The sequence below is a fragment of the Neoarius graeffei genome, chromosome 28 (genome assembly GCF_027579695.1).
Source record: "Neoarius graeffei isolate fNeoGra1 chromosome 28, fNeoGra1.pri, whole genome shotgun sequence".
NCBI lineage: Eukaryota > Metazoa > Chordata > Actinopteri > Siluriformes > Ariidae > Neoarius > Neoarius graeffei.
In genome coordinates, this window is record NC_083596.1 from 4,960,141 (window position 1) to 4,988,024 (window position 27,884).

The 27,884-nt window shown below is 41.7% G+C and overlaps 1 protein-coding gene and 1 long non-coding RNA gene across 2 annotated transcripts in view; one reads left to right on the forward strand and one right to left on the reverse strand.

Annotated features, from left to right (window-relative positions):
• On the reverse strand, positions 1–27,866 carry LOC132875500 (uncharacterized). Its single transcript, XR_009651830.1, has 3 exons — positions 27,654–27,866; positions 26,649–26,800; positions 1–287 (listed from the first exon to the last, which is right to left on the reverse strand). It is a non-coding gene; the product is annotated as an uncharacterized LOC132875500 (long non-coding RNA).
• Positions 1–27,884, forward strand: part of LOC132875498 (astrotactin-2-like) — a 908,673-nt gene that overhangs the window by 432,424 nt on the left and 448,365 nt on the right. The window contains exons 6-7 of the mRNA XM_060912306.1: positions 20,724–20,870; positions 26,617–26,784. Coding sequence (XP_060768289.1) covers positions 20,724–20,870; positions 26,617–26,784 — 315 coding nt within the window. The remainder of the gene's footprint in view (positions 1–20,723; positions 20,871–26,616; positions 26,785–27,884) is intronic.

Here is a 27,884-nt window from a genome sequence, read left to right on the forward strand (position 1 = left end):
TCATTTTTTTTCACTGGGAGATGAAGCGACTTCACCAAAAGGTGGATTTTTTTTTTCGAACCCTTTGTAGAATGTCCCTGAGGGTGGGTGGGACACTGAGGCGCAGACAGGTGGGTAGTGATGGTGAACTCAGTCTCTTTTTTTTTTTTTTTAATTTTTATAATAGCTTTTCAGCTTCAAGTTACCTTTTACTTGCACAATCACACACACACACGCGCGCACACATCTTCTGGTCAGAAGACGACCACCTCTCCAGTCTCCCCGTCCTCATCAACGCTCATCCATCACTGCAAAACAGACACACACACACACACACACACACACACACACAAAAAAAAAAAATAAATAAAAATAATAACATCAATTAGTGACGTGTGATCACTTTGCTGCTCACCTTCCCTGGCCTCGTCCTCCATTCACACTTGACCACGCCCCTGCTGCCACACCCTTTTTATTAAACTTTACAACGGGACCAATAATTGTGGCGGGCACTACATGTATGTAAGTATATGTACAACAAAAATTAAGAAGGTTGTGCAGGTTGTGACATCAGACAGATTTTCTATTTTCCTCAGAGTTTAGGGGTGCACTAACTTTTGCAATCAGCTGTATGCATAGATTACACTGCTCTCTAATCCAAGGGGTTACTTAACCTGTGTGTATGATGAAAAAAAAACAAAATAAAACAAACATTCAGCATGCATCCGGGTTTATCTCATTATCTCTAGCCGCTTTATCCTGTTCTACAGGCGAGCTGGAGCCTATCCCAGCTGACTACGGGCGAAAGGCGGGGTACACCCTGGACAAGTCGCCAGGTCATCACAGGGCTGACACATAGACACAGACAACCATTCACACTCACATTCACACCTACGGTCAATTTAGAGTCACCAGTTAACCTAACCTGCATGTCTTTGGACTGTGGGGGAAACCGGAGCACCCAGAGGAAACCCACGCGGACACGGGGAGAACATGCAAACTCCACACAGAAAGGCCCTCGCCGGCCACGGGGCTCGAACCCAGGACCTTCTTGCTGTGAGGCGACAGCGCTAACCACTACACCACTGTGCCACCCTGCATCTAGTTTGTTTTAGTAATAAATAAAAATAAATCGATTTTTGTCGTCATGAAATAAATTTTTGAATAAGTTTTTGTTTGTATTTCTGGGAAATCAGCCGTAAACATTTAATAGCTAAACACATGATCTCAGGAACAGGAAGTTTTTAACTTGTGAATGGGGTCCAAGTGGTTTAATGGTTAGGGCATTGTATGAGTGAACAGAAGGTTGTGAGTTCAAATCCCAGAGAGCTACAGTCTCGACTCCCCCCCCCCCCCCCCCCCCCGTATCTCATTCTGAAGCAACAGCAATCAGAATAAATGTTTCCGATTCCCCGTATTGCATTTTTGCCTGAAGTTTAATAAGCACATCAGTGTGAATTGTCTAAATCGTGCTTCATGCTTTCTTTTGTCGCTGCCTGACGGCAACTTCTACATTATAAACATCTTTTTTTTTTTTTTTGCAAGATTTTATAAAGTTCTAAAATAACCATCTGAGATGACGTGTCGGTGTACTGTAGATGGTGTATCTGGATGTTGTCAGAGCTTTCTGTGGTACTGATACAGTATCGTGCTCAGGCGAAGTGCACGAATGGAGGGAAATGATTTTCACAGACAAAAATTATATCCCGAGGTGTGCTGGCATAGGGACAAAAAGAGAAACGTGAAAACACGCACCAGCTTCCCAGCATCAGGGATGCAACTGAAGACAAATACGTTACTCAGAATGAACAGGCAGAGTGTTCTGAACAGATATGAAATACACATCTTTCGATTACGTTCATTATGTCTTATATTGAATATTGTTAGTTTTTTTCTTTTTTATCAGACATCTAATTTTCTAGGTTTGTTTACCTGACATGTTTCGACGTACAACTGTCATCTCCCTCAGAGTGTCACCGGATGTTATTGGTGATGCATCTTTTATCAGCTGATGTTTCCGAAGGCGTGGCCTTCCTGTCTGGATTGACAGGTTGGTCACGCCTTCTACTGTCAGTTCACACTCTGAGGAAGACGACAGTTGTACGTCGAAACATGTCAGGTAAACAAACCTAAAAAATTAGATGTCTGATAAAAAAGAAAAAACTAACAAAATGAAATACACATACTTTCCTGTGGGCGTGGGCGTGAGCGAGCAGTCAGATATGAAGGTCGCAGGACAAACAAACAGCAGGAATGTTAAATAAATAAATAAATAAATAAATAAATAAAGTAACTAAGCGGAAATGTCGGAGCCTGAATTCACACCCCGCTGCCATTTCAACCTCAGATTTGTATTGTTATTTTTCCTTCCATTGTTTCCAATTTGCTTTTGGCCACGCCCACTTTTGTTTTTTTGGCCACGTCTGTTTGAGTTTTGTATCCAAATCCAGGTCTTGATACGGGTATTCGGAGCACGAAACAATTACAGATAGAGATACTGGTCCAGCGTTGTGTTACATGTGGAGCGAAGGAAGATTCTGAAAGAATGTTATAATGCGTTATAACTTCTGCTAACCTTATTATTCATGAACTTTCTTTATGTAGTGCATTACATCATTCGTAAACCCATATTACTGTCGAATTTGTTACGTAATCTGACAATACAAAGTTCTATAATCCATGCTTTAAGCTAGCTATGGCTAGCTATGAACATGTACACAGACATTCGAAGGTATTATGTATGCATTATAACATGTTTTTAAATATATATATATAATATAAAATGCATTAAGTAACGTGATATTACAAACTCATGTATTCGTGTTATGTGCATGTACTATACAGTTTTATGACAATCCTTATAAGGCATTATGTATGCTATATAAGACATGTTAAGCACATTTATAATCCATTATATAATCTGACACTGCAGGTTGTGTATTCGTGCTTTACAAGATTTTATACATATGTGTCGGTAGTTCAGACCATTTATGCAAACTTATGGCATACATTATAAGCCATTATGTACGCTGTATTACACATTTATGATACATTATGTATTCTGACATTACAAAGTCATATATTTATGCTTTCTACTTTCTACTTATGAGCTATAGGGACATGAATACCACTTCAAAGTAGAACCTTGAGAGGAAGATCTGTTTTGTGAGATTGTACACTGTTACAAAGCTTAATAAGGCTTTATAAACAGTTATAAGGAGCCAAGGAATGAATGCAAACACCAAAGACGGGAAGTGACCAGAAGAGAAACAGGAAGTGACTGGTGAAACATCTTGATGCAAAACTCAACCCAAACCCGTTTTTTTTTTTTTTTCCAACAAATAAAAAAAAAAAAAAAGCAGCGCAACAGGAGGTTGGAAAAGAATGATTAATTAATGCAGAGAAATATTAAATGACTTTAATGATGAATACTTTCTAACTATTGATAACAGCCAGCAATAGAGCTCACACAAATATTGGCTTCTGTGCGCACCGATTATTTATGAAGTATTTCTTCATTTATTTCAAACGATCCAGTGACAGGAGCAATGATCAGGAAGTGCATGATGGATTGAGGGTTCGGTGAAAAATGCAGACTGCAGGAATCTCAGTGGAAACGATTCAACAGAAGTAGTATGTTTTTCCCTGAATATGCTCTCTTTCATGGTTCGTTTGAATGAGGTGTTGGTCGTTCTTTAGCGGTTTATCGTTTGCATTTGATGGATGTCAGGATCAACATTTTATAACAATGTCAACATGTCACTTCAGTTAATTATAAAAAGTAGTATAATAGCTAAATAAAACTTAAGTTTGCATTTATCCTTGACTTGCGAGTAACGTCAAAGCAAAATAGAAACCCAGATGTCGGCCATGTTGGTGGATATAAAAACGCAGGGTCAAGTGACATTCCATACGTGTGCGCAACTCTTTTTGTTTTTCCACTGCTTTAAGCGTTCTTTTAGCTCTGCCATATCTTTGTGCTGTTTGGTTGTGGTCACAACAGTGCTCGTGACCGTGGCACGTTCCGATTTTTTAGATTTTCGTCCGTGATTCGGAAAGACAGAGAGGAAACGCTGAGGCTGAGTACAGAGAGGAGACGAGCACGGCTGAACAACATGGGCAGGGCTGATCTAACAGAGGCGAAAACCAAAACAGCTCGTGCTTGCAGTAATCATTTTATCTCAGGTGAGATTCAAAAGCTTTCTCAATAATATCATGGAAAAATTTTATTTCGTGGTGCTAGAATCTCGCTATCAAATGAGCGTTGTCAGTAAAGGCATTGAAACCAGCAGCGTTAACCAAACTACAAACATGGCTGCTCAAGACTACAATGCCCAAGAGTCACAGCGCCCCCTTCACCGGAGTATTGAATTCAGCTGTTGCTCATTCCCAATCAGGACCGTGCTACTTAAACCTCTCCCTCACACACTTTCATTGCGAAGTATTGTTCTGTGTTTTCCAGTCCATACCGAGTCTTTATATCTCTGCCTGTCTCTTGTTGTTTATCTTTGACGAATCTCAGTCATCCAGGTACATAGTAATCTGTGGTTGGTTGAAGAGAGCAACTGGACTTGCTTGAAGATTCTTGAAAACGTTTCGCCTCTCATCCTAAAGGCTTCCTCAGTTCTGTCTTTAGGATGAGAGGCGAAACGTTTTCAAGAATCTTCAAGCAAGTCCAGTTGCTCTCTTCAACCAACCACAGATTACTATGTACCTGGATGACTGAGATTCATCACAGATATGTTTCTACGCACTTTGGGATGAGATCCCTTCGACTAGTGCGGGAGTATGAGAGGACTTCCAGAAAACTGGCAGACATCTTAGCCAGAGAGGATCGTTCATTTTTGTCAACCTGGAACGACCATCTCTAAACAGAGGTGGGTGTCTATGACATCTTTTATCAGCCACCTACAATGCAGCCATCAGCATTCTGATTCGGATTCTATGATGATCCATGAGAGGATAAATACTGGATACTCCCTATTAGTCAGACAGAACTGAGGAAGCCTTTAGGATGAGAGGCGAAACGTTTTCAAGAATCTTCAAGCAAGTCCAGTTGCTCTCTTCAACCAACCACAGGTCTCTTGTTGTTTTGACTATCACTATCCCTTTTTCGTCTACGCTTCCTGTCTTGCCTACGTTACCCTGTTCGCCAGTCGACCAACCCTAGCCTGCCTTCTGACCACGATTCTAGCATCACAATTTGGCTTCATTACTGTTTGCTCCCCGCTCTCCCCTGCAAATACATCTGTAAGTGCCTGCACCCTGACAAGCGTTCTCTCGTCGTGGTTCACTCGGTCGTTTTTATAATTTTAACACGTGTATTACCGTTTCACTTCTAGGAGCACCAGCAAAATTATATGATAGAAACAATCCAGACTGGGCACCCACTCAGACAATGGGTGGGCTACGTTTCGTCCAAGATCGGACTTTATTCTTCGGCAGCCAAACCAGATAGAGCGCGATATCTGGGTACTTGATGGTCAGTAGAAGCGTCTTATCTTCAGAAAAAAATCCTACTTTTTGAAATAACATGGGTCAAAACTACACACATCTATCTTTGTATCAAATCTTCGCTCGATCGTTCAAATCTTGGTAATACTGAGAAAATTCAGCATTGTTTACAGACACGCTTTTAGCGGCTGCCATCTGAGCCGCTTTGTTTATCCACCATCATGGTGGACGCTCATGATGTAACACATTTTGATCATGTGGTTGCAAGTCATCTATAACATGTTATACACTCACCGGCCACTTTAATAGGAACTTGTTCCTGATTCTAAGATCCCTGTTCTTGGCTGCAGGAGTGGAACCCAGTGTGTTCTTCTGTTTGCTGTTGCATGCTGAGATGCTTTTTTGCTCACCGCGGTTGTAAAGAGTGATTATATGCAGGGTGCGATTTGTCAAAAAACCAGAAGGGGGGATGTTTTTTTTTTTTTAATCATGAAACGTCACAAAGGTAACAATAGGCTAACAGCTCAATAACATCCGATGATATCAAATGAATAACACTAAATGAAAACGAACACTAAACCAGAGATAGTAAATTCATCTTCCTATCTCTCTGACTAAATACACGAACACTAACACACAACAAAGTTCGCATTGCTTGTCGCGTTGCTGTGATGTTTCTCTCCTTCCGGATTAAATGGACAGTGACTCGAAAATCACTAAAATACATGAATACTAAATGAACAGTTTGCTCTGATGGCGCAGTTCACATTGTGCCCAGCTTTCCGATTTAAACTGTTTTTTTTCTCATCCTTATACTTCCTGTTTCATGGACTGTAATGGATTTGCTTATTTTGTAATTTTAATACAGAATTTACTTTGAAATTATAATCAGACACTCCAACGTCCCCCCTAAAAAAAAAAAAAAATCGGCCGTGAAAAAGGCGGCATCCGCCAAAAGGCGCGCTGTTTGCATCCCTGCATAGAACGCAAAGATATTGTTATTATCTACAATGTATCTATTTGCTGGGGACGTTCGTGAACATCAAAGCTGCCACTTCGGGTCATTTTGAAAGTGAGTGCAATGTAGACCATAGAAAACTGTGTCACAACATGCCTGTCATGTCAACTTTTTTTTTGGTTTGTTTGTTTTATTGACGGGGTTGTCCCCGAGGATTTTTTTTCAGCAGAGATAAAAACCAGAGGGGGGATGATCCCCACCATCCCCCCCAGCAAATCGCACCCAGATTATTTGAGTTACTATATCCTTCCTGGCAAAAAAAGCTCGAACCACCTCAAATTGGTCCATTTTCCTCTGACCCTCTCTTATCAACAAGGCATTCGTTTCCACCCACAGAACTGTCACTCACTCACTCGAAAAATGTTTTTTGTTTGTCGCACCATTCTGTGTAAACTCTACAGACTGCTGTGTGTGAAAACCCCAGGACGAGATCAGCAGTTTCTGAAATACTCAAACCTCATCCTCATCTGGCTCAAACCAACACCCATACCACAGTGAAAGAAAGAAAGTCACACTTTGAGATCATGATTCCCCCCCCCTTCTGATCTGATGTTTGAACATTGTGAACATTAACTGAAGCTCTTGATTTGTATCTGCGTGATTTGATGCATCAAGGGATCGGCTGATTAGACAACTGCATAAAACAAAACAGCAGGTGGATGGAGGTTCCTAATAAAGTGGCCGGTGAGTGTATAGCATAGGCTACGTCGAGAATATTTTATAACATCTGGCTGCTGTGTAGTTATAGTTGCACTTCATAAAGCATGAGTATATGACTCTGTGATGTCAGGTTCATGTGAAAATAGAGGTGTCTATAAATATATAAAACACTCGGCTTAAGGACAGTGTATGTTATAATGCATTATAAATTGTTTTAAAGATATTACAATGCACAAGAGCAAACCTTTTACAGTGCATTACATCAATAGTAAGCAGATACTGTATAATATGCAAACTAATTATGAAATCTTAGGCTACTTATAGGCCTTAAAATGCTACTTATAGGCATTATACAGCTACTTATAGGCATTATACATTATATTTATAAGCATTATGCATTATACTTAGATTATGTAATATGAAATTACAAAATCATATATTCAGGCTTTATAATGTGCTCTGGAATGTATACTTATCATAGCTACTTACAGTATGACTGATTATACAGGCTTATAGCAGGCATTATAAAGCATTATGTATGCTATACAACAAGATTTTAAATAGCTCTATAATGCATTATGTATTAATCTGACAATACAATGGCATATAGTTACTTATGAGTGGCAGTAGGCCGACAGGCATTATAAAGCATTATGTATGCTATGCTGTATAACAAGTTTTTAAATGTATTCCAGATAGATTATGTAATCTAATATTTTGAAGTCTGCCATATTCATGCTTTACAAAATGTTATGCATGTTGCGACTTTCCAGAGCAACTATACATACTTATGTCAGACGTTATAAGGCGTTATGTCATCTAGCATTACAGAGTCATGTATTCACACTTTATAATGTGATGTGCGTGTAACTGTAGCTGCTATGGCAGGAATTATAAGACAGCATATTTTATAACCATGCTTTATAAAATGTTAGGCATGTAAGCATATCAAAGGCTGCTTATGAGTGATTATACACACATTTTAAGCCATTATATATTCCAACAATACAAAGTCGTATACAATGGTGCTTGACACTTTGTGAACCCTTTAGAATTTTCTATATTTCTGCATAAATATGACCGAAAACATCATCAGATTTTCACACAAGTCCTAAAAGTAGATAAAGAGAACCCAGTTAAACAAATGAGACAAAAATATTATACTTGGCTATTTATTTATTGAGGAAAATGATCCAATATTACATATCTGTGAGTGGCAAAAGTATGTGAACCTTTGCTTTCAGTATCTGGTGTGACCCCCTTGTGCAGCAATAACTGCAACTAAACGTTTGCGGTAACTGTTGATCAGTCCTGCACACCGGCTTGGAGGAATTTTAGCCCGTTCCTCCGTACAGAACAGCTTCAACTCTGGGATGTTGGTGGGTTTCCTCACATGAACTGCTCGCTTCAGGTCCTTCCACAACATTTCTATTGAATTAAGGTCAGGACTTTGACTTGGCCATTCCAAAACATTCACTTTATTCTTCTTTAACCATTCTTTGGTAGAACGACTTGTGTGCTTAGGGTCGTTGTCTTGCTGCATGACCCACCTTCTCTTGAGATTCAGTTCATGGACAGATGTCCTGACATTTTCCTTTAGAATTCGCTGGTATAATTCACAATTCATTGTTCCATCAATGATGGCAAGCTGTCCTGGCCCAGATGCAGCAAAACAGGCCCAAACCATGATACTACCACCACCATGTTTCACAGATGGGATAAGGTTCTTATGCTGGAATGCAGTGTTTTCTTTTCTTCAAACATAACGTGTCTCATTTAAACCAGAAAGTTCTATTTTGGTCTCATCCGTCCACAAAACATTTTTCCAATTGCCTTCTGGCTTGTCCACATGATCTTTAGCAAACTGCACACGAGCAGCAATGTTCTTTTTGGAGAGCAGTGGCTTTCTCCTTGCAACCCTGCCATGCACACCACTGTTGTTCAGTGTTCTCCTGATGGTGGACTCTTGAACATTAACATTAGCCAATGTGAGAGAGGCCTTCAGTTGCTTAGAAGTTACCCTGGGGTCTTTTGTGACCTCGCTGACTATTACACGCCTTGCTCTTGGAGCGATCTTTGTTGGTCGACCACTCCTGGGGAGGGTAACAATGGTCTTGAATTTCCTCCATTTGTACACAATCTGTCTGACTGTGGATTGGTGGAGTCCAAACTCTTTAGAGATGGTTTTGTAACCTTTTCCAGCCTGATGAGCATCAACAACGCTTTTTCTGAGGTCCTCAGAAATCTCCTTTGTTCATGCCATGATACACTTCCACAAACATGTGTTGTGAAGATCAGACTTTGATAGATCCCTGTTCTTTAAATAAAACACGGTGCCCACTCACACCTGATCGTCATCCCATTGATTGAAAACATCTGACTCTAATTTCACCTTCAGATTAACTGCTAATCCTAGAGGTTCACATACTTTTGCCACTCACAGATATGTAATATTGGATCATTTCCCTCAATAAATAAATGACCAAGTATAATATTTTGTCTCATTTGTTTAACTGGGTTCTCTTTATCTACTTTTAGGACTTGTGTGAAAATCTGATGATGTTTTAGGTCATATTTATGCAGAAATATAGAAAATTATAAAGGGTTCACAAACTTTCAAGCACCACTGTATTCATGCTTTATAAAGTAGCTATAGATATTTATTTAGGCGTTTATGCAGATGTATGACAGACATTAAATAACGTTATAGATGATATATGAGACATTGTAAGTGCATTTATAATGGATTATGAACAATGAGGACATGGAAAATGTTACAGGTTATAAACCAAATCCAAAGAATATATATCTTAGTAATCAAAAGATTCATGAAGCAAAGAAAACACCATGGAGACGAAGAGCTGGATGTTTCAGTATTTTGTGTGTGTGTGTTCTGTTCTCTTTATTTTTTATTTTTTAAATTATTTTAATTTTGTTGTTCTGTCCATGACAATCCTTTAAGTCAAAGGATTATTTTACGTGTCTTCAGCCACAAGCCTCTTGTTCCTCTATGCTTATGTTTGGAATTGCAGCACTGCAGAAATGCATTAATAAAACAAATCTAATTATCTCAACTGCGGTGACTTTTCACCCATGTGGCTCGTGCAATTATCTCTAAATTAACACGACTTGAGAAAAGACAAAGAAAGAACAGCATGTAGATATAAGATAGAAATAGAGCGTGTTAAAAAAAAAGTCACTGTCGGGAATTGAGTTCAACTTAGGGTTTTTTTTTTTTTTTGGTCCAGAGCCACTGAAACTGAAAGACACAGCTGGAAGATTTGATGTCATTATAATTGAGCTGATCAACATTAAAAAAAAAAAATGGACTTGTAAATTACAGTGTTGTTCTTTTTAATCTCCCCCTCAGCTTTTTTGGCTTTTTGACTCAGAGCTTCTGAATTTTAAGAGTGTTGTTATGTCTCAAAAAAAAAAAAAAAAGACATAATTTCCAGGAAATAATTTGATTTATGCAAAAAAATAAAAAGGCAACCTTGGCCACCAAAAAAGCTATTTTCAGCACTTTTTTTCTCCGCAATTAAGATCCACTGTGGTTTTTGTCATAACGTTGTTCCCTTTCACCCTGATAGCATTCAGAAACTTGAACTTTCCTGACCATGTTTTTCAGACTCTCGGTTCTTGATTGAGTCTCGCTCGCATTTCTCTCAGGCGATTACTGATGTGTGACGGCTGTTAAAAAGAGAGGGGAAAATTGTGTGACTCTGGAATGATGAAGGCTTGCCATCGATGTTTGAGTGAGTGTTCATATTTCACACCTTATTGCCTTCAATCGTATCCCCATTAGACTTTGACACTTGTATTTCAACAACCTTGAATCAGAAAGAGTCGGGACGGTACGGAAAATGCAAATAAATAAGAAAGCAGTGATTTTTAAATTGACTGAATGAACCCAAGATATTTCTTTTCTTTTGAATTTTTAAAGTCTTCGGCATTTTATTATTTTTTTAATCCAAACTTTGTTATAGATTTCTATTTGATGACTTCTACATTATCGAGTCAAAACATTACAAAAATATTTTAGAGTTCCAAATGGTCTTTTTTTTCCAGCACAAAATTAAATGTTACAGGGGGAAAAAAAAATTATATCTAAACAGCGTATTCCATAAGAGCGCACTTTTCAGATTAAAAAAGAAAACATAATGAAGGCTGCTGGGTTTTGGTGTAAAATGAAGAAGTGAGTGTGACAGTCAAAGTGTCCAGAAGAACTGTGGCTGGTTCTGGAAGATGCTCAGGAAAACCTACAGATCATTTCCGCATAAAACTGCACTCACTGGACCTGAGACTACTAATGGTCTTTTGGCCGTTGCAAAAGTCGAAAATACTTTCAGTATGTAAATTGTGCAGGAATAATTACTCAAACTTCCACTGGAAAAAAAACGAGTTGATTCCTGATTCTTTAGCGTATCAGATCATGTAACACTGTTCCATAATTATCGACACCTTTGTCCACAGTTATTGACACTGTTCCATAATTATCGACACCTTTGTCCACAGTTATTGACACTGTTCCATAATTATCGACACCTTTGTCCACAGTTATTGACACTGTTCCATAATTATCGACACCTTTGTCCACAATTATCGACACCGTTGTAAATGTCCCTTAATTCCACAGGGTGTCGATAATGGTGGACACCGGTGAAAGTGATCACTATTATCGACACCTCACGTGACTTCTCAAACGCGCGTTTAGATACAAAAATGACGACTATCAAATTAAAGAGGAAGAAACAAAGTAGGTTTCGACGAGGAGATCATGAAATATCAGTGAATTTGATCAGTAAAAACATGTCCATGATCTTTCCACCATGCTTACCTGCGATGATAACGTCTGGGATTTCCTCAAATTGCTAATCGTGCTGAAAAAAAATTCCATCTCATGTAACGAGCTGTGTCACCAGACGATAAGATCAAAGGGCGAGGCAGGTCTTCCGGTTGATTAATTAACCAATAATTACTTGGAACTGAAACTCACCTTTGTAAAATTGTTTTTAATTGGTAAATCTGAAAAGGTGTCGATAATTATGGACTGTCGATAATTGTAGCCACTCTAGTAGCTCTAGTTTTTGTTGTTGTTTTTTTTTTTTTAAAGCAAAGGGTCGTCTCACACCAAACACTGACTTTATTTCATTGCTTATGGCTTACTGATTACTGTTTATAACAGAGATGTCCACAAACGCCAGCGACCGGTGGTTTTCTCCGCCTACACAAATGGTCTGCACCGGCTACTCGATCCCAGAAAAAAAATAAAAGCTTGCCTTTCAACGTTTAAGCGATTTTTATATCATCTCTGCTGCCCATAACTTGCTGCAAATCCAATTATTCCACCAGGAAATTGTCTTCATAACGTGACTGGAAGCGACGCCATATTTGTTGATCGATTCTTGTGCTCTGATTGGCTGAGCTGGACCACGTCACCACGATGCAGTGTATGTAGTTATGTTACAGAGTCAGGCAGCGTACTACAGAAGGGAACTAAGAATGCTGAACACCTACATCTGGAGGGAAAATTTCATACATATTTTGTTAATATTTTACAGAGAAATGGTTAGTAATTTATTCACTGAGAACGCATCAGAAGGCATGTAAATTTCTAAATTTTCTGGGGGGACGTGCCCCCAGACCCACCTAGCATTATCTGTTGGTGCACCGTGGCAGCTTAGCCACTGCAAATTCCAGAACCGCATACTATTTTTTTTTTTCCAGCCAGCTACGGTACTTCAGATTTTCCAGAGGACTCTGTTATAGTATTTTTTCTTTAATGTTGAAACATTTAATTTCATTAGTTCTTAAGTAATTTTTGGTCTACAGCATTTCCTTACATGTGCCTAAGACTTTTGCATAGCACTGTGCATCCATTCCGAATGGGCAGTTTAGGGTGAGTAATGAGGTACAACAATTAAATCATGATGTGATTTGAAACAGATGATGTCATCAAGTGATTGTAATTATGACCTGGGACCAAATCAGTATCCAGGAAAGGCCAAGCATTTGAGGAACAAAGATGGGTCGAGGCTCTCCAGTTTGGGCTGAGGAAGGGAGCATAATCTTTTGTGAATGAAGAATCTCCATAAACATCTCATCTCATTATCTCTAGCCGCTTTATCCTTCTACAGGGTCGCAGGCAAGCTGGAGCCTATCCCAGCTGACTACGGGCAAAAGGCGGGGTACACCCTGGACAAGTCGCCAGGTCATCACAGGGCTGACACATAGACACAGACAACCATTCACACTCACATTCACACCTACGCTCAATTTAGAGTCACCAGTTAACCTAACCTGCATGTCTTTGGACTGTGGGGGAAACCAGAGCACCCGGAGGAAACCCACGCGGACACGGGGAGAACATGCAAACTCCACACAGAAAGGCCCTCGCCGGCCACGGGGCTCGAACCCGGACCTTCTTGCTGTGAGGCGACAGCGCTAACATATACAAATATAAAAGAATAAGATATGGGGAAGAGAGGAAGGGGGGAATGGGGGAGAAGTGGGGTTAGGGTAAGTGTGTGTGTGTGTGTGTGGGGGGGGGGGAGCAGGAAAGATATTGCACTTTATATTGCACATTGTCCGGTATTGCTTATTGTCAGGCTAGGCTACTGCTCCTTCCCGTCCTCTGTCCTCCTGTTACCCCTCCTCCCCCCCCAGAGAGGAGTTGTACAGTCTGATGGCGTGAGGGACAAAGGAGTTTTTGAGTCTGTTCGTCCTGCACTTGGGACGGAGCATTCTGTCACTGAACAGGCTCCTCTGGTTGCTGATGACGGTGTGCAGAGGGTGACTGGCATCGTCCATGATGTTCAATAGTTTGTCCATAGTCCTCTTCTCTGCCACCGTCACCAGAGAGTCCAGCTTCATGCTGACCACAGAGCCGGCCCGCCTGATCAGTTTGTCCAGCCTGGATGTGTCCTTCTTGGATGTGCTGCCCCCCCAGCACACCACGGTGTAAAACAGGACACTGGCGACCACAGACTGATAGAACATCCACAGGAGTTTCCTGCAGATGTTAAAGGACCGCAGCCTCCTAAGGAAGTATAGCCTGCTCTGTCCCTTCCTGTACAAGTGGTTGGTGTTGCAAGTCCAGTCCAGCTTGCTGTCCAGCCACAGCCGGAGGTACTTGTAGGAATCCACAGCCTCCACTTCGACTCCCTTGATCAGAACTGGCCGTGACCTTGGTCTGGACCTCCCAAAGTCAATGACCAGCTCCTTGGTCTTCAAGGTGTTGAGCTGCAGATGGTTCCTGTTGCACCACATAGCAAAATCCCTCACCAGGCTCCTATACTCCTCTTCTCTGTTGTCACTGATACACCCAACGATGGCTGTGTCATCGGCAAACTTCTGAATGTGACACAGCTGAGTTGTAGCAGAAGTCCGCGGTGTACAGGGTGAAGAGAAGAGGCCAGCACCATGCCCTGGGGTGCTCTAGTGCTGCTAAATACAGTGTCAGACGTGATGTCCTTCAGCCTGACGTACTGCGGCCTGTCATTGAGGTAGCTGGAGATCCAGGTGACCAGGCAGGGGTCCACTCGCATCCTGTTCAGTCTGTCCTGAAGCAGTAGGGGCTGGATGGTGTTGAAGGCACTCGAGAAGTCCAAGAAGAGGATCCTCACTGTGCCATTTCCCTTAACCAGATGCGAGTGGGCTCAGTGTAGCAGGTAGAGGATGGCGTCTTCTACACCAACACCTGCCCAGTACGCAAACTGCAGACAGTCCTGGGCATGTTGTACCTGGGGTCTGAGGAGTCTGAGGAAGAGCCGCTCCAACGTCTTCATCAGATGTGAAGTGAGCGCCACGGGTCGGAAGTCGTTCAGCTCGCTGGGCCGATTCTTTTTGGGAACTGGAACGATACATGATGTCTTCCAGAGGGTTGGCACTCTCCCCAGCTGCAGGCTGGGGTTGAAGATGCGTTGGAGTGGTTCACCCAGTTCAGCAGCGCAGGTCTTTAGTAGTCAATTAGTAGTCTTCAGTAGATTTTGGTTCATCTCATCTCATCTCATTATCTCTAGCCGCTTTATCCTTCTACAGGGTCGCAGGCAAGCTGGAGCCTATCCCAGCTGACTACGGGCGAAAGGCGGGGTACACCCTGGACAAGTCGCCAGGTCATCACAGGGCTGACACATAGACACAGACAACCATTCACACTCACATTCACACCTACGGTCAATTTAGAGTCACCAGTTAACCTAACCTGCATGTCTTTGGGCTGTGGGGGAAACCCACGCAGACACGGGGAGAACATGCAAACTCCACACAGAAAGGCCCTCGCCGGCCCCGGGGCTCGAACCCAGGACCTTCTTGCTGTGAGGCGACAGCGCTAACCACTACACCACCGTGCCGCCCCAGAATGCCATTTATTTTCATTATTATTATTATTGTTATTATTATTTAATGCTATACATATCTGTGCTAATACCTCGAAGATTGACCTTCGGCCATCATCTGTACGGATTCAATCCTGCCTCCATTTTCTCCTGCAAAATAAACAAGTATTAAGGTTGTAACTGCAGAGTCGTGACTTGTGCATCTAATTTCTGTGTTTATGAATTCACCCCACACTGCTTCATTTTTAAACAAATGCAAATGAGCTCATCTTCCATCTGGGTCTCATTAGCAACTGGCCATCATTTTATTATAGTTAGCCTTTTTGGGTCGTATTTCATTGCTGAAATTTAATAACACATAGTTTGTGCAAGACAAACAGAAAGTGCAAAATAATCACGAATGTCCTCATGGCGTGTCATTCACAAAAGACAGATGAACATTTGTAGAATTGGTAGAACAAGTGTTGAGTTCATTTCGAGATTTGATGTGTGGCGTGAGCTCTTGCATTAATTTAGTTCATGGAGCCAAATGGGAATGAATGATGATGGATCAGATGAAGGAGTCGTCAATTACATTTGTATGTCCAAATTAACAGAAACGTCAAACGAAAATAAATTGTCAAAGGGGTTGGTACTGTGATAGTTTGGTGTCTTGATTGATTCCGCTTTAGACATATATCTATTTCTGGATCATTAGTATACTTTGACATGGGAGTGCAAAAGTTTGCATCCCCTTCGGACGACATGATTAGGATACGTGGTGTGTTACGTTGTGCAGGTGTTTCTTTGTTATGATGTGTATTTTCAGTAAAGTGTATAAATCATTGCATGTATATGACCACAATAGCCTGGAATATCGTCTCACCACTCATTCCTGATTCTGCTGCATATACTGGTGTGTGTGTGTGTGTGTGCATGGGCTGATATACTAACATTGTAGTAAACCATTATCCCATAAATATCACCATGCCATAGTTTAAATTGTTCAAATCCCTCGGTGCTGCTCTGGCATTTAAACAGTAATTATGCCACTAATAATTACTTCTATAATACATGAATCTGCTTAACTACATTAAAATGCTAAACATCCCATCATTAGCGAGTTTTTCTCTCCGTCTTGTTGGTTCTTTATGTGCTCCGATTCTAAAAATCATTTCCTATGCACAGGAAATGCAGACTGGGTTGTAAGTCAAAGGCAGAACAATTCGTTAGCTCCCTGAGCACATACTGTGTGTGTATATTGTCTTTTTGCAGCTCGTTGGCCTTGTAGCGCTCTGTGTTGGGTTCTGTAGGTAACTCCGTGTTGTAGGGTTCTGTATAGAACCATTCTGGGCTCTGATAAAGTGAACAGACAGACTGAAGAGACGTTTAGGGTTCTAGATTTCACCTTGTTCCTGTTGTTTGGGTGAACGCTTGACGTTTTTAGTCAGGTTCTGTGATTGGCAGGATGTTGGGTTCTATGGAGAACCATTTTGGGTATGGATGAAGTAAGGAGACTTTTGGGGTTCCATATTATTATTATTATTATTATTAAGGGCAATTTTTGATTTGTTGCAGAAGATTACTTGAGGGTAGTTCTGAAGTGTTGCTTCATTGGAGAACCCTGGAAGGTTCCCTTTACAGAACCTTGTGTGACTTCTTAAAACAAAAAAAGTGCTTTCTCGGGACTCATTTGAGAGGAACTACTCACTAGGGAACTCCCCTGGGAACTACATACAGTAACTTTAAGGGATTTTTATCCTGTTTGCTTTCACATCACCAGTTGGACCGTTGAAGCGACGTAACTCAGATGACGGTTACTATAGTGACATCACTAGTTTATTGTTTATTGTTATATGAATGTGCATCTTGTCCATCAATGTTTTTGCTTTGCTATGAAAACAGACAACTATTAACACCAGGATTTAAAGCTGTACTGCCATTCAGATTTTTCAAGTGTAGGTCATAAAAATAATTTTCCCCGACACCCAATTATTTTTGTTTAGTGACTGAAAGCTACTGAATTCAAATCACAGACTTCCAATTGTATTTATTTATTTATTTATTTTTTAAATAGAACAATTAATGAATTTATCTCCACGTTGCCCTAAATTCTCCGCTATTTTTTCCTGCTTCACCATGATGCAATTCAAGATACTACGTCATGCATCACGTGGTGGGCTTTCCCCATTCACGCAAGGCATTGTGGGATACAAATTTGAAACAGGAGAGAAAAATGGAGGACGTGAGTGCGTGAATGAAACGTGAAAGAGCGACTACAGTAACGGAAAGAAAGCGAGAAGAAAAGACGTTATGTTCTATACGAAGGAAAGGAAACGCAGGACCAAACTAATAAATATTGGCGCTCGGCGAGCACCTCGGTGTGATCAGCTGTTCGTTTAGCGACAGAATGATGGAACTGTCAGGGCACGCTCAAAGGGAAACCTGTAGATGGCAGTAATGCAACACTGTGGATGCCAGCTGCCGTAAAACCCAAAAGAAGAAGAAGGTGGTAAACCTGCGCATGCGCACACGGACTTCCTCTGTCTGCTTGACTGCGCGAAGCGAGCGATTTCATGCACATTATTTGCTTTAATCCCCTCAAATTAAATAACTTCCCAGCCACAGAATGGCCTGATATTTTGTGAGATATTACAGAAATAAACAGATATCACAATCACCACATTTCAGAGCGAACTAAATTTCACCGATTTAATGAAATCAAAAGGCTGTCTAGCTTTAAACTCATGCACTTCTGTGTGCCCTGTTTCCATCACATGTTTCTATGGAAATGGATCGTTCCATTGTGCTGTAGAATGGGGGCAGACAAGTAAATCCTTTATTTTGCTTTCTAAAGAGCGAATCTGTAGTGAAAAGTAGTTGGTGATTGTTGAAAATATGTTTCGCCATCATGTTCATCTGGATTATTAGTTTATAATGAGTTTTCTCAGGTTATAGCTAAAAAAAATTGCAAAAAAAAAGGACGAGCACATTTATTTCATGAAGATTTTTATATTTTGTTTAGATGCATCAAAATTGCCCTGTAGTTCCTTCATCATCTATAGATTCAATAAAGCCTGGACTTCATTGTCAGTCCATATTTCCATTGATCAATGCTAACTGGTGTTTACATGGCTAATGTTTTACATGGCATTTAAAAATGGTGGTTGCCAATGCTACATTGTCTCATGTCTTTGACCAATCAGCATCTCATCTCATCATCTCTAGCCGCTTTATCCTGTTCTACAGGGTCGCAGGCAAGCTGGAGCCTATCCCAGCTGACTACGGGCGAAAGGCGGGGTACACCCTGGACAAGTCGCCAGGTCATCACAGGGCTGACACATAGACACAGACAACCATTCACACTCACATTCACACCTACGCTCAATTTAGAGTCACCAGTTAACCTAACCTGCATGTCTTTGGACTGTGGGGGAAACCGGAGCACCCGGAGGAAAGCCACGCAGACACGGGGAGAACATGCAAACTCCACACAGAAAGGCCCTCGCCAGCCACGAGGCTCGAACCCGGACCTTCTTGCTGTGAGGCGACAGCGCGAACCACTACACCACCATGCTGCCCGTGCTTACATATGTCTGGACCAATCAGTGTACACTTACAGTACATCACTCTTGTGCTGGTGGAGAACCTATCCTGAAGTAGAAGCTAAAAGAAAAAGTCCCTCCAAATGGCTAAGAACTATGATCGTCCTCACTTCCTGCAATGCTGTGACACAAAAAAGCGGGAACTTCGTTTAGCAATTCTAAGAACTAAGAAAGTCCCTCCAGTCCGAAAGCACCTACTTTGAAATGATTTTCTTAGCCGCTTTTTCAGCTTGTTTTACATTTAAATTTTAATGTAAATTTAACTTTTAATTTCACTTGTCTATGTAAATGTTTAAAGTTTACACTCTTAGAAAACAAAGTATACTATTATACAGACAGGACACTTTTTCGATGGAATAAAAACATGTGTTCTATTCCCTTCTAGTGGGTTTCAGTCATTTGGTTTGATAGCATGCAATATTGTTAGCATACCGCTTATCGTACGTGTATTACGTCACACTAGCCAATGGAGAATGAGTGTTGAATATGGTTCACGATATTGCATGGTTGTCAAGACAACATCATGTCACACGTTGGAGGCGTAAAACTTCCGTGCTAGCGAGCAACTGGGACAATTTGTAAACAAACATGGCTGCCAGGTTTGCTTTGTTAAATACAGAAGATTTTGAGAGAATTTTGAAAGAGAATGATGCGTTGAACGCCCAAAAGGAATGTGTATGTATAATAATAATATTGGCTGGCTTTTTTTCATGGTTTATCAGATATATTCCATTCAGCTACTCGTCTTCGATTTGTTCAGTATCATACTAGCTGAATGGAATATATCTGATATACCATGAAAAAAAAGCAAGCCAATATTATTTATTTTAATTATTGTACCTTTAGGGGTACAGTGGCTTGTCATTGGATCAGTTCCCTTTCAGGTACTTATTTGTTCCTGCTATATACTGTTTGGGAATATATCTGTACCTTTTTGGCCCTTGAGGTCCAATAAAGAGCCCTAGGGGGTTACATTAGTGTAGATTGTTCCATGGGGGACAGACATGGACTCCTACTGTAGCCCTATTTCTGACAGTGTACGTACACTACTGTTCAAAAGTTTGGGGTCACCCAGACAATTTTGTGTTTTCCATGAAAAGTCACACTTTTATTTACCACCATAAGTTGTAAAATGAATAGAAAATATAGTCGAGACATTTTTCTGGCCATTTTGAGCATTTAATCGACCCCACAAATGTGATGCTCCAGAAACTCAATCTGCTCAAAGGAAGGTCAGTTTTATAGCTTCTCTAAAGAGCTCAACTGTTTTCAGCTGTGCTAACATGATTGTACAAGGGTTTTCTAATCATCCATTAGCCTTCTGAGGCAATGAGCAAACACATTGTACCATTAGAACACTGGAGTGAGAGTTGCTGGAAATGGGCCTCTATACACCTATGGAGATATTGCACCAAAAACCAGACATTTGCAGCTAGAATAGTCATTTACCACATTAGCAATGTATAGAGTGGATTTCTGATTAGTTTAAAGTGATCTTCATTGAAAAGAACAGTGCTTTTCTTTCAAAAATAAGGACATTTCAAAGTGACCCCAAACTTTTGAACGGTAGTGTAGAAACTTCAGTGTTCCACAAGGGAACAAAACAAGGAACTCCACAGGGTTCTAGATTTAGACATGGATTTTTTTTTTTTGTAACTTTCTCCTCTCCTCTCTCTCTCTGGTGGTCTACAGGTTGTCCTCAGAGCCCCATGAGTAAAGCCACTCTGACGTTGATCACCGTGAGCACCTGTGTTCTAGCCGTGGTGTATGGATCGCACACCTCCTGCCCACTGAGCGTCAAAGTCACGCTGCACGTCCCCGAGCACTTTGTCGCAGACGGTAAGCCAACATTTCACTTTCTTTTAATGCTATTCCATTTTTTTTTTTTTTTATCTGGTCACTCTTGTGTGAACAGAGTTAATGGGAGCAAGACGAGTAAAAGTGAACCAACAACCAACTGCAGGAACTCAAGTGAAGAAACATCAGACCACAAGCTCCATAGGATCGGTCTCAGGACTCGTTTGGATTCCTGATGTCATACCAAGTTTATGCGGAATTGAACAATTCTGATCTATCCCTCACTTTGTCACTTGGGTCCTCGGAAAGATCCCGTGGCTCACAGGAAGTGTTAGTCTTTCGTCTCTGAAGTGAGTAGCTGTCATGCGATAAGGGAGATTTATTTCGTATGACTCTGTGCACCGACTCCGTTTGAATATCACTCTTCATAAACAGCATGAAGGAAAGTTATATTTATGAGGAAACTTTCCCAAGATCTGCATTCTCTCATCATGTCTCAGGGTCAATTCGACCATCTGCTGTACCGTTACGTAAAACATAGTGAGGCTGTCATTCCTCCTCCTCAGATCTTTGAAATCAGAGCCAAAAATTCTCATGCAGGTTTTTTTTTTTTTTTTAATGAGCTTGAAAAATTCAGATAAATTAGCTCAGCCATCAAAGCCGAAGTGAGCGCGATGTCGAGGCAGGACCTGAGGGAAAGAGGAAAGAGTGTGGCTGTTTTCTAAAGTTGAGCAGATGGAGGAGAAAAAGCTCTCGACCCTGCCTCACAGGTGAGGTGTCCATCGGTTCTAAAAGGCCTGCGAAAGAGTGCCAGGAAATCTTAGGAAGCTCAGACACGCCCACACACACTTTATTTACAGACAGCCTGACAGGTCGAAGGTGAGGAGGACTTCCTGTTTGTCACTGCAAACACACTGACAAATACGAATGCAGATTTCTGAACAGGAAACATGTGATACGATAGGATGATGCACATCAGCAATTTTGTGAGCTTTTGAACAAAAAAAAAAGAGATACAGTGGTGCTTGAAAGTTTGTGAACCCTTTAGAATTTTCTACATTTCTGCATAAATATGACCTAAAACATCATCAGATTTTCACACAAGTCCTAAAAGTAGATAAAGAGAACCCAGTTAAACAAATGAGACAAAAATATTATACGTGGTCATTTATTTATTGTGGAAAATGATCCAATATTACATATCTGTGAGTGGCAAAAGTATGTGAACCTTTGCTTTCGGTATCTGGTGTGACCCCCTTGTGCAGCAATAACTGCAACTAAACGTTTGCGGTAACTGTTGATCAGTCCTGCACACCGGCTTGGAGGAATTTTAGCCCGTTCCTCCGTACAGAACAGCTTCAACTCTGGGATGTTGGTGGGTTTCCTCACATGAACTGCTCGCTTCAGGTCCTTCCACAACATTTCCATTGGATTAAGGTCAGAACTTTGACTTGGCCATTCCAAAACATTCACTTTATTCTTCTTTAACCATTCTTTGGTAGAACGACTTGTGTGCTTAGGGTCGTTGTCTTGCTGCATGACCCACCTTCTCTTGAGATTCAGTTCATGGACAGATGTCCTGACATTTTCCTTTGGAATTCGCTGGTATAATTCACAATTCATTGTTCCATCAATGACAGCAAGTCGTCCTGGCCCAGATGCAGCAAAACAGGCCCAAACCATGATACTACCACCACCATGTTTCACAGATAGGGTAAGGTTCTTATGCTGGAATGCAGTGTTTTCCTTTCTCCAAACAGAACGCTTCTCATTTAAACCAAAAAGTTCTATTTTGGTCTCATTCGTCCACAAAACATTTTTCCAATAGCCTTCTGGCTTGTCCACGTGATCTTTAGCAAACTGCAGATGAGCAGCAATGTTCTTTTTGTAGAGCAGTGGCTTTCTCCTTGCAACCCTGCCATGCACACCATTGTTGTTCAGTGTTCTCCTGATTGTGGACTCATGAACATTAACATTAGCCAGTGTGAGAGAGGCCTTCAGTTGCTTAGAAGTTACCCTGGGGTCCTTTGTGACCTTGCTGACTATTACACGCCTTGCTCTTGGACTGATCTTTGTTGGTCGACCACTCCTGGGGAGGGTAACAATGGTCTTGAATTTCCTCCATTTGTACACAATCTGTCTAACTGTGGATTGGTGGAGTCCAAACTCTTTAGAGATGGTTTTGTAACCTTTTCCAGCCTGATGAGCATCAACAACACTTTTTCTGAGGTCCTCAGAAATCTCCTTTGTTCATGCCATGATACACTTCCACAAACATGTGTTGTGAAGATCAGACTTTGATAGATCCCTGTTCTTTAAATAAAACAGGGTGCCCACTCACACCTGATTGTCATCCCATTGATTGAAATCACCTGACTCTAATTTCACCTTCAAATTAACTGCTAATCCTAGAGGTTCACATACTTTTGCCACTCACAGATATGTAATATTGGATCATTTTCCTCAATAAATAAATGACCAAGTATAATATTTTTGTCTCATTTTTTTAAACTAGGTTCTCTTTATCTACTTTTAGGACTTGTGTGAAAATCTGATGATGTTTTAGGTCATATTTATGCAGAAATATAGAAAATTCTAAAGGGTTCACAAACTTTCAAGCACCACTGTAAAGAGTGGTTGTTGGCTCATTCGCCGACAAGTGATGAGTTTACACCATCATGTGTTGTCTATTGTCTGTCCGTTGGGTGTCGTCCACATTTCACGAAAATCGCTTCTTCTCTCTCGATTCTTCACCGATTTTTATTCTTTTTGGCAGGAAGGTCGGTCTCCCTGGGGTGCATATGGCTTCTACCCAGATTTGCAGAATTGCAATTAATAATGATGATATGGACTAATTACTCAATCCATAATGAGCAGTTTCCACACAAATCGCTTCTTCTCCCTCAATTCTTCACCAATTTTGATTCTTTCTGGCATGAAGGTAGGGGGACCTAGGGTGCATATAACTTCTACCCAGATTTGCTTCATGACAATTATTAATGAAGTTATGGACTAATTAAGCCTTAATGAGCAGTTCAACAAAAAAAATCACTTCTCAGTCAATTCCTCGCCGTTTTGGATTCTTTCTGGCAAATGGGTTGGCATTCTCGTTTCTGGTTTCCGGTTGAGAGTACGCCGTGCGCATTCTGGCTGCCGTTTCTCACTGGAGCTTTTTTATTTTATTTTCTGTCCTTGTTTATTTTAATTTTTTTCTTTTTTCTGTGTTTAATGTTTGTTTGAGTGTTTTTGTCCGCCGGTTGTGGTGCAGCTCCAGACCCAGTTCTGGACGTCTGTTCCCTCCAGGCCTTGGTTCCCGCCACCCTTGTGAGTGATGCCTGTGCTCCCAGCTATGGACTGCACTGAGCTCGTTGCTCATTTTAACATCGTGGTTGTCCAGCGCTCTGTGCTTTAATGCTTGGTGTGATGTTCCAAGCGATGTTGCCCGGTGGCGTCGTGGCAGCTGTGCAGGTGGTTTGGGACATACCAGCATGCTGCGTGGCAGTGCTTCTGTGCTCACTTTGTGGATCCATGGCATGGTGTTCGAGCGATGTTGCTGGCGGTGTCACGGCGGCTGTGCTGGAGATGTGGGACTTGTTTTTGTGCACCTTTTGGTGGGACTGTGGCTGCTACAACACTGGCAGGGGTGATAGTGTTCCGGCGCCGCGCTGGATTTCCGGCGCGCTGTGGCTGGGGAAAAAAAAAATCTAGTTCGCCCATTGTCCTGTGTCATTCTGAGATGCGCAGATAGACAGTAAAGGGAATTCCGAATTCCCTTTACTGTCTATCTGCGCGTCTCAGAATGACACAGGACAATGGGCGAACTAGATTTTTTTATTTTTTTTCCCCCAGCCACAGCGCGCCGGAAATCCGGCGCGGCGCGCCGGAACGCTATCACCCCTGCACTGGAATGACATCCTGACCTCTATTTGGTGGACTTCTTTCTTTTCTTTTTTTCTGCCTATTATTGTAAAGCGACCTTGGGTTTTGAGAAAGGCGCTATATAAATTGAACATATTATTATTCTTGGGGCGGCACGGTGGTGTAGTGGTTAGCGCTGTCGCCTCACAGCAAGAAGGTCCGGGTTCGAGCCCCGGGGCCGGCGAGGGTCTTTCTGTGCGGAGTTTGCATGTTCTCCTCGTGTCCGCGTGGGTTTCCTCCGGGTGCTCCGGTTTCCCCCACAGTCCAAAGACATGCAGGTTAGGTTAACTGGTGACTAAATTGACCGTAGGTGTGAATGTGAGTGTGAATGGTTGTCTGTGTCTATGTGTCAGCCCTGTGATGACCTGGCGACTTGTCCAGGGTGTACCCCGCCTTTCGCCCGTAGTCAGCTGGGATAGGCTCCAGCTTGCCTGCGACCCTGTAGAACAGGATAAAGCGGCTAGAGATGATGAGATGAGATATTATTATTATTATTATTCCTAGGGTGGATATCGCTTCTATATATAGCTTGCAGCATTTATTGCACAAGGTGGCCCACTTTAGATCGTTCCTTCTGGACGAGACGGGGCCGGAGTGAGCTGCGCCGTCATTGATGGTCTTGTTTGGATTCCTGTCAATTTCTAGTCAACTTGAAGTCAAGCCTGATGATTCTCATGAACAAGGCATTTCTGCCTGCAAAACTTTTAGGGCCCAAGCACTGGAGGTGCACAGCATCTGGTGTCCACCAGAGGGCGGTGCACTGAGGTGCAAGGCTCGATTGTTTTCCAAAGGATTCTGATTAATATTTTATTGTTCTTCTTCTTCGTTTTCTTCAAGACTTCATCATTTTTGAGGTGGTTCCCATGGGTGAAAACTCATAAAATTTGGTACACACATCAGTCCTAGCCAGCATTACCCAGAGATAGAGGCTTGGCCCCAGATGTGTCTGGAGAACTCCATAAAGCCCCATTATGTCATTGAGACTTTTGCCCGGTATATAGTTTCACCTATCCATGTCAGATTCGGTAGGTGTGTCGGGGGCTGCAAGATGAACAAAATTGTAAGGTACATTGTATTAGCTATACTCAACAGGAAGTGAGTTATTTTTGGTTTTGTGCATTTTGACATGTGTTACATTTGGACGTTCTCCTCCTCGGCACTTTTGTTGGATTCATGTCAGATTTGGTATCCCGGAGGTGCTCGGGTCCATCATCGCCGCTTGCAGCTATATTTTATTTATGTTTTCTTGCATCGTTCTGGATAAACTGTGAAATTTCTTGGAAATCCCAGGAGCCTCCTGTGAGCCTTTCTGCATGGGAGCATCATCAGAAGGACAGCATCAGTTTGAAGGGCGTCAGATGGGTTAGTCTGAGGTTGTCATTGTGACACCGGCTTGCTTCCCCCCCCAGCGTCTGCAATCAGTGATATGAATCAGGTCCTGATTCAGGATCACAAATACTTGATGAATCAATAAATTGGAGCAAGTGGAAAAAGGACATGGGACGAGCGGGTAGTGAGACTCAAGGTCATGGAGAGTCAATTGAAAATGAAAACTAGGTTAAATGACAGATGCAATCAGCTGGTCATTTAAAGGGTCAGTCTTGCAGCTATGCACACTGTGTGTGTGTGTGTGTGTGTGTGTGTGTGTGTGGACTTACACTGAATTTATATGTTACATACAGTGTTTATGAATTAATACTTTTAATATCACAGTAAATATTATAGTATCATACTGTATGTACTAAAATCTGTTTTGTGAAATCCCATTTTCATGAAAGGTTCCATCAATTCCATGGTGATCTACAGCTCTGTGTGTGTGTGTGTGTGTGTGTGTGTGTGTGTGTGTGTGTGTGTGTGTGTGCGCACGTAGGCAGCAGCTTTGTCGTGAGTATGGGAAGTTACCTGGATGTCTCCAACTGGCTGAACCCGGCCAAGCTGACGCTGTATTACCAGTCCAACTCGTCCTCACAGTGGGTTCGCGATTACTGCGGCCAGAGGACCACGGAACCCTGCGAACAGCTGTGTGACCAGGACACGGGTGAGTCTCTCTCTCTCTGTCTCTCACACACACACACACACACACACACACACACACACACACACACACACACACACTAAGATTTCATGAGTAACACAGATTTGTTAAATTAAAAGGGCAATAAACATGACCCACCTTTGCTGATCTGACTGGACTTATTAGGGAAAGTGTGTGTGTGTGTGTGTGGATGACTGTCAGTGATGGTAAAGGAGGTGTGGCCTGTGTAACCATCAATCATAGTGAAGGTGTGGTTTGGTTAACTGTCAGTCATAGTGAAGGAGGTGTGGCCTGTATAACTGTCAGTCCCCAAAAGGAGGTGTGGCCTGTGTACCTTTCAGTCCCTTACAGGAGGTGTGGCCTGTGTAACTGTCAGTCAAATTGAAGGAGGTGTGGCTTCTGTAAATGTCAGTCACACTGAAGGAGGTGTGGCTTCTGTAAATGTCAGTCACACTGAAGGAGGTGTGGCCTCTGTGCAGTTTTAAAATGAAAGAATTGAAGTCTTTTCTAGTTTTTGTAAAAGTGAAGCCGAAAGGAGAATGTTTTGTCAGACACCCTAGTATCAGTCTCTCTCTCTCACACACACACACACACACACACACACACACACACACACACACACACACACACATCATGTTTTAGCTCTATCTGGTATAACACGACACTCCATTCCAGTAAATATATCTCAGTGATGTCATCATGTCCAGCACCTGCATTCGTCTGCTTTCACACACAATAATATGTGTGGAGCAGAGTGTGTAACATGTTTCCTGAGAGTGCTTCTTCCTTTTCATAACCTGGACACGAGTTCTGAAAACTATAATTTAAGGAACAGAATGAAAGGACAAGAAGACGTGAAAGCAAGAACTCACTTTGTGTCCGTCATAGACAGGAGGTCGGCTTTCATCTTCACACGCAGCCATTTCTGAAGGACTCTAAGAACCCGCCGTGCTCATGTGTGTGTGTGTGTGTGTGTGTGTGAAGTCCTCCTTTGTCCTGCTTTTATCCTTTTATTCTTCCTTTTACCTCTGCTCTTCATTACAGGTATTATTCAGGCATGTTTACTGCATTTATTGACTAAATAATTCTTTATTTTAAATATG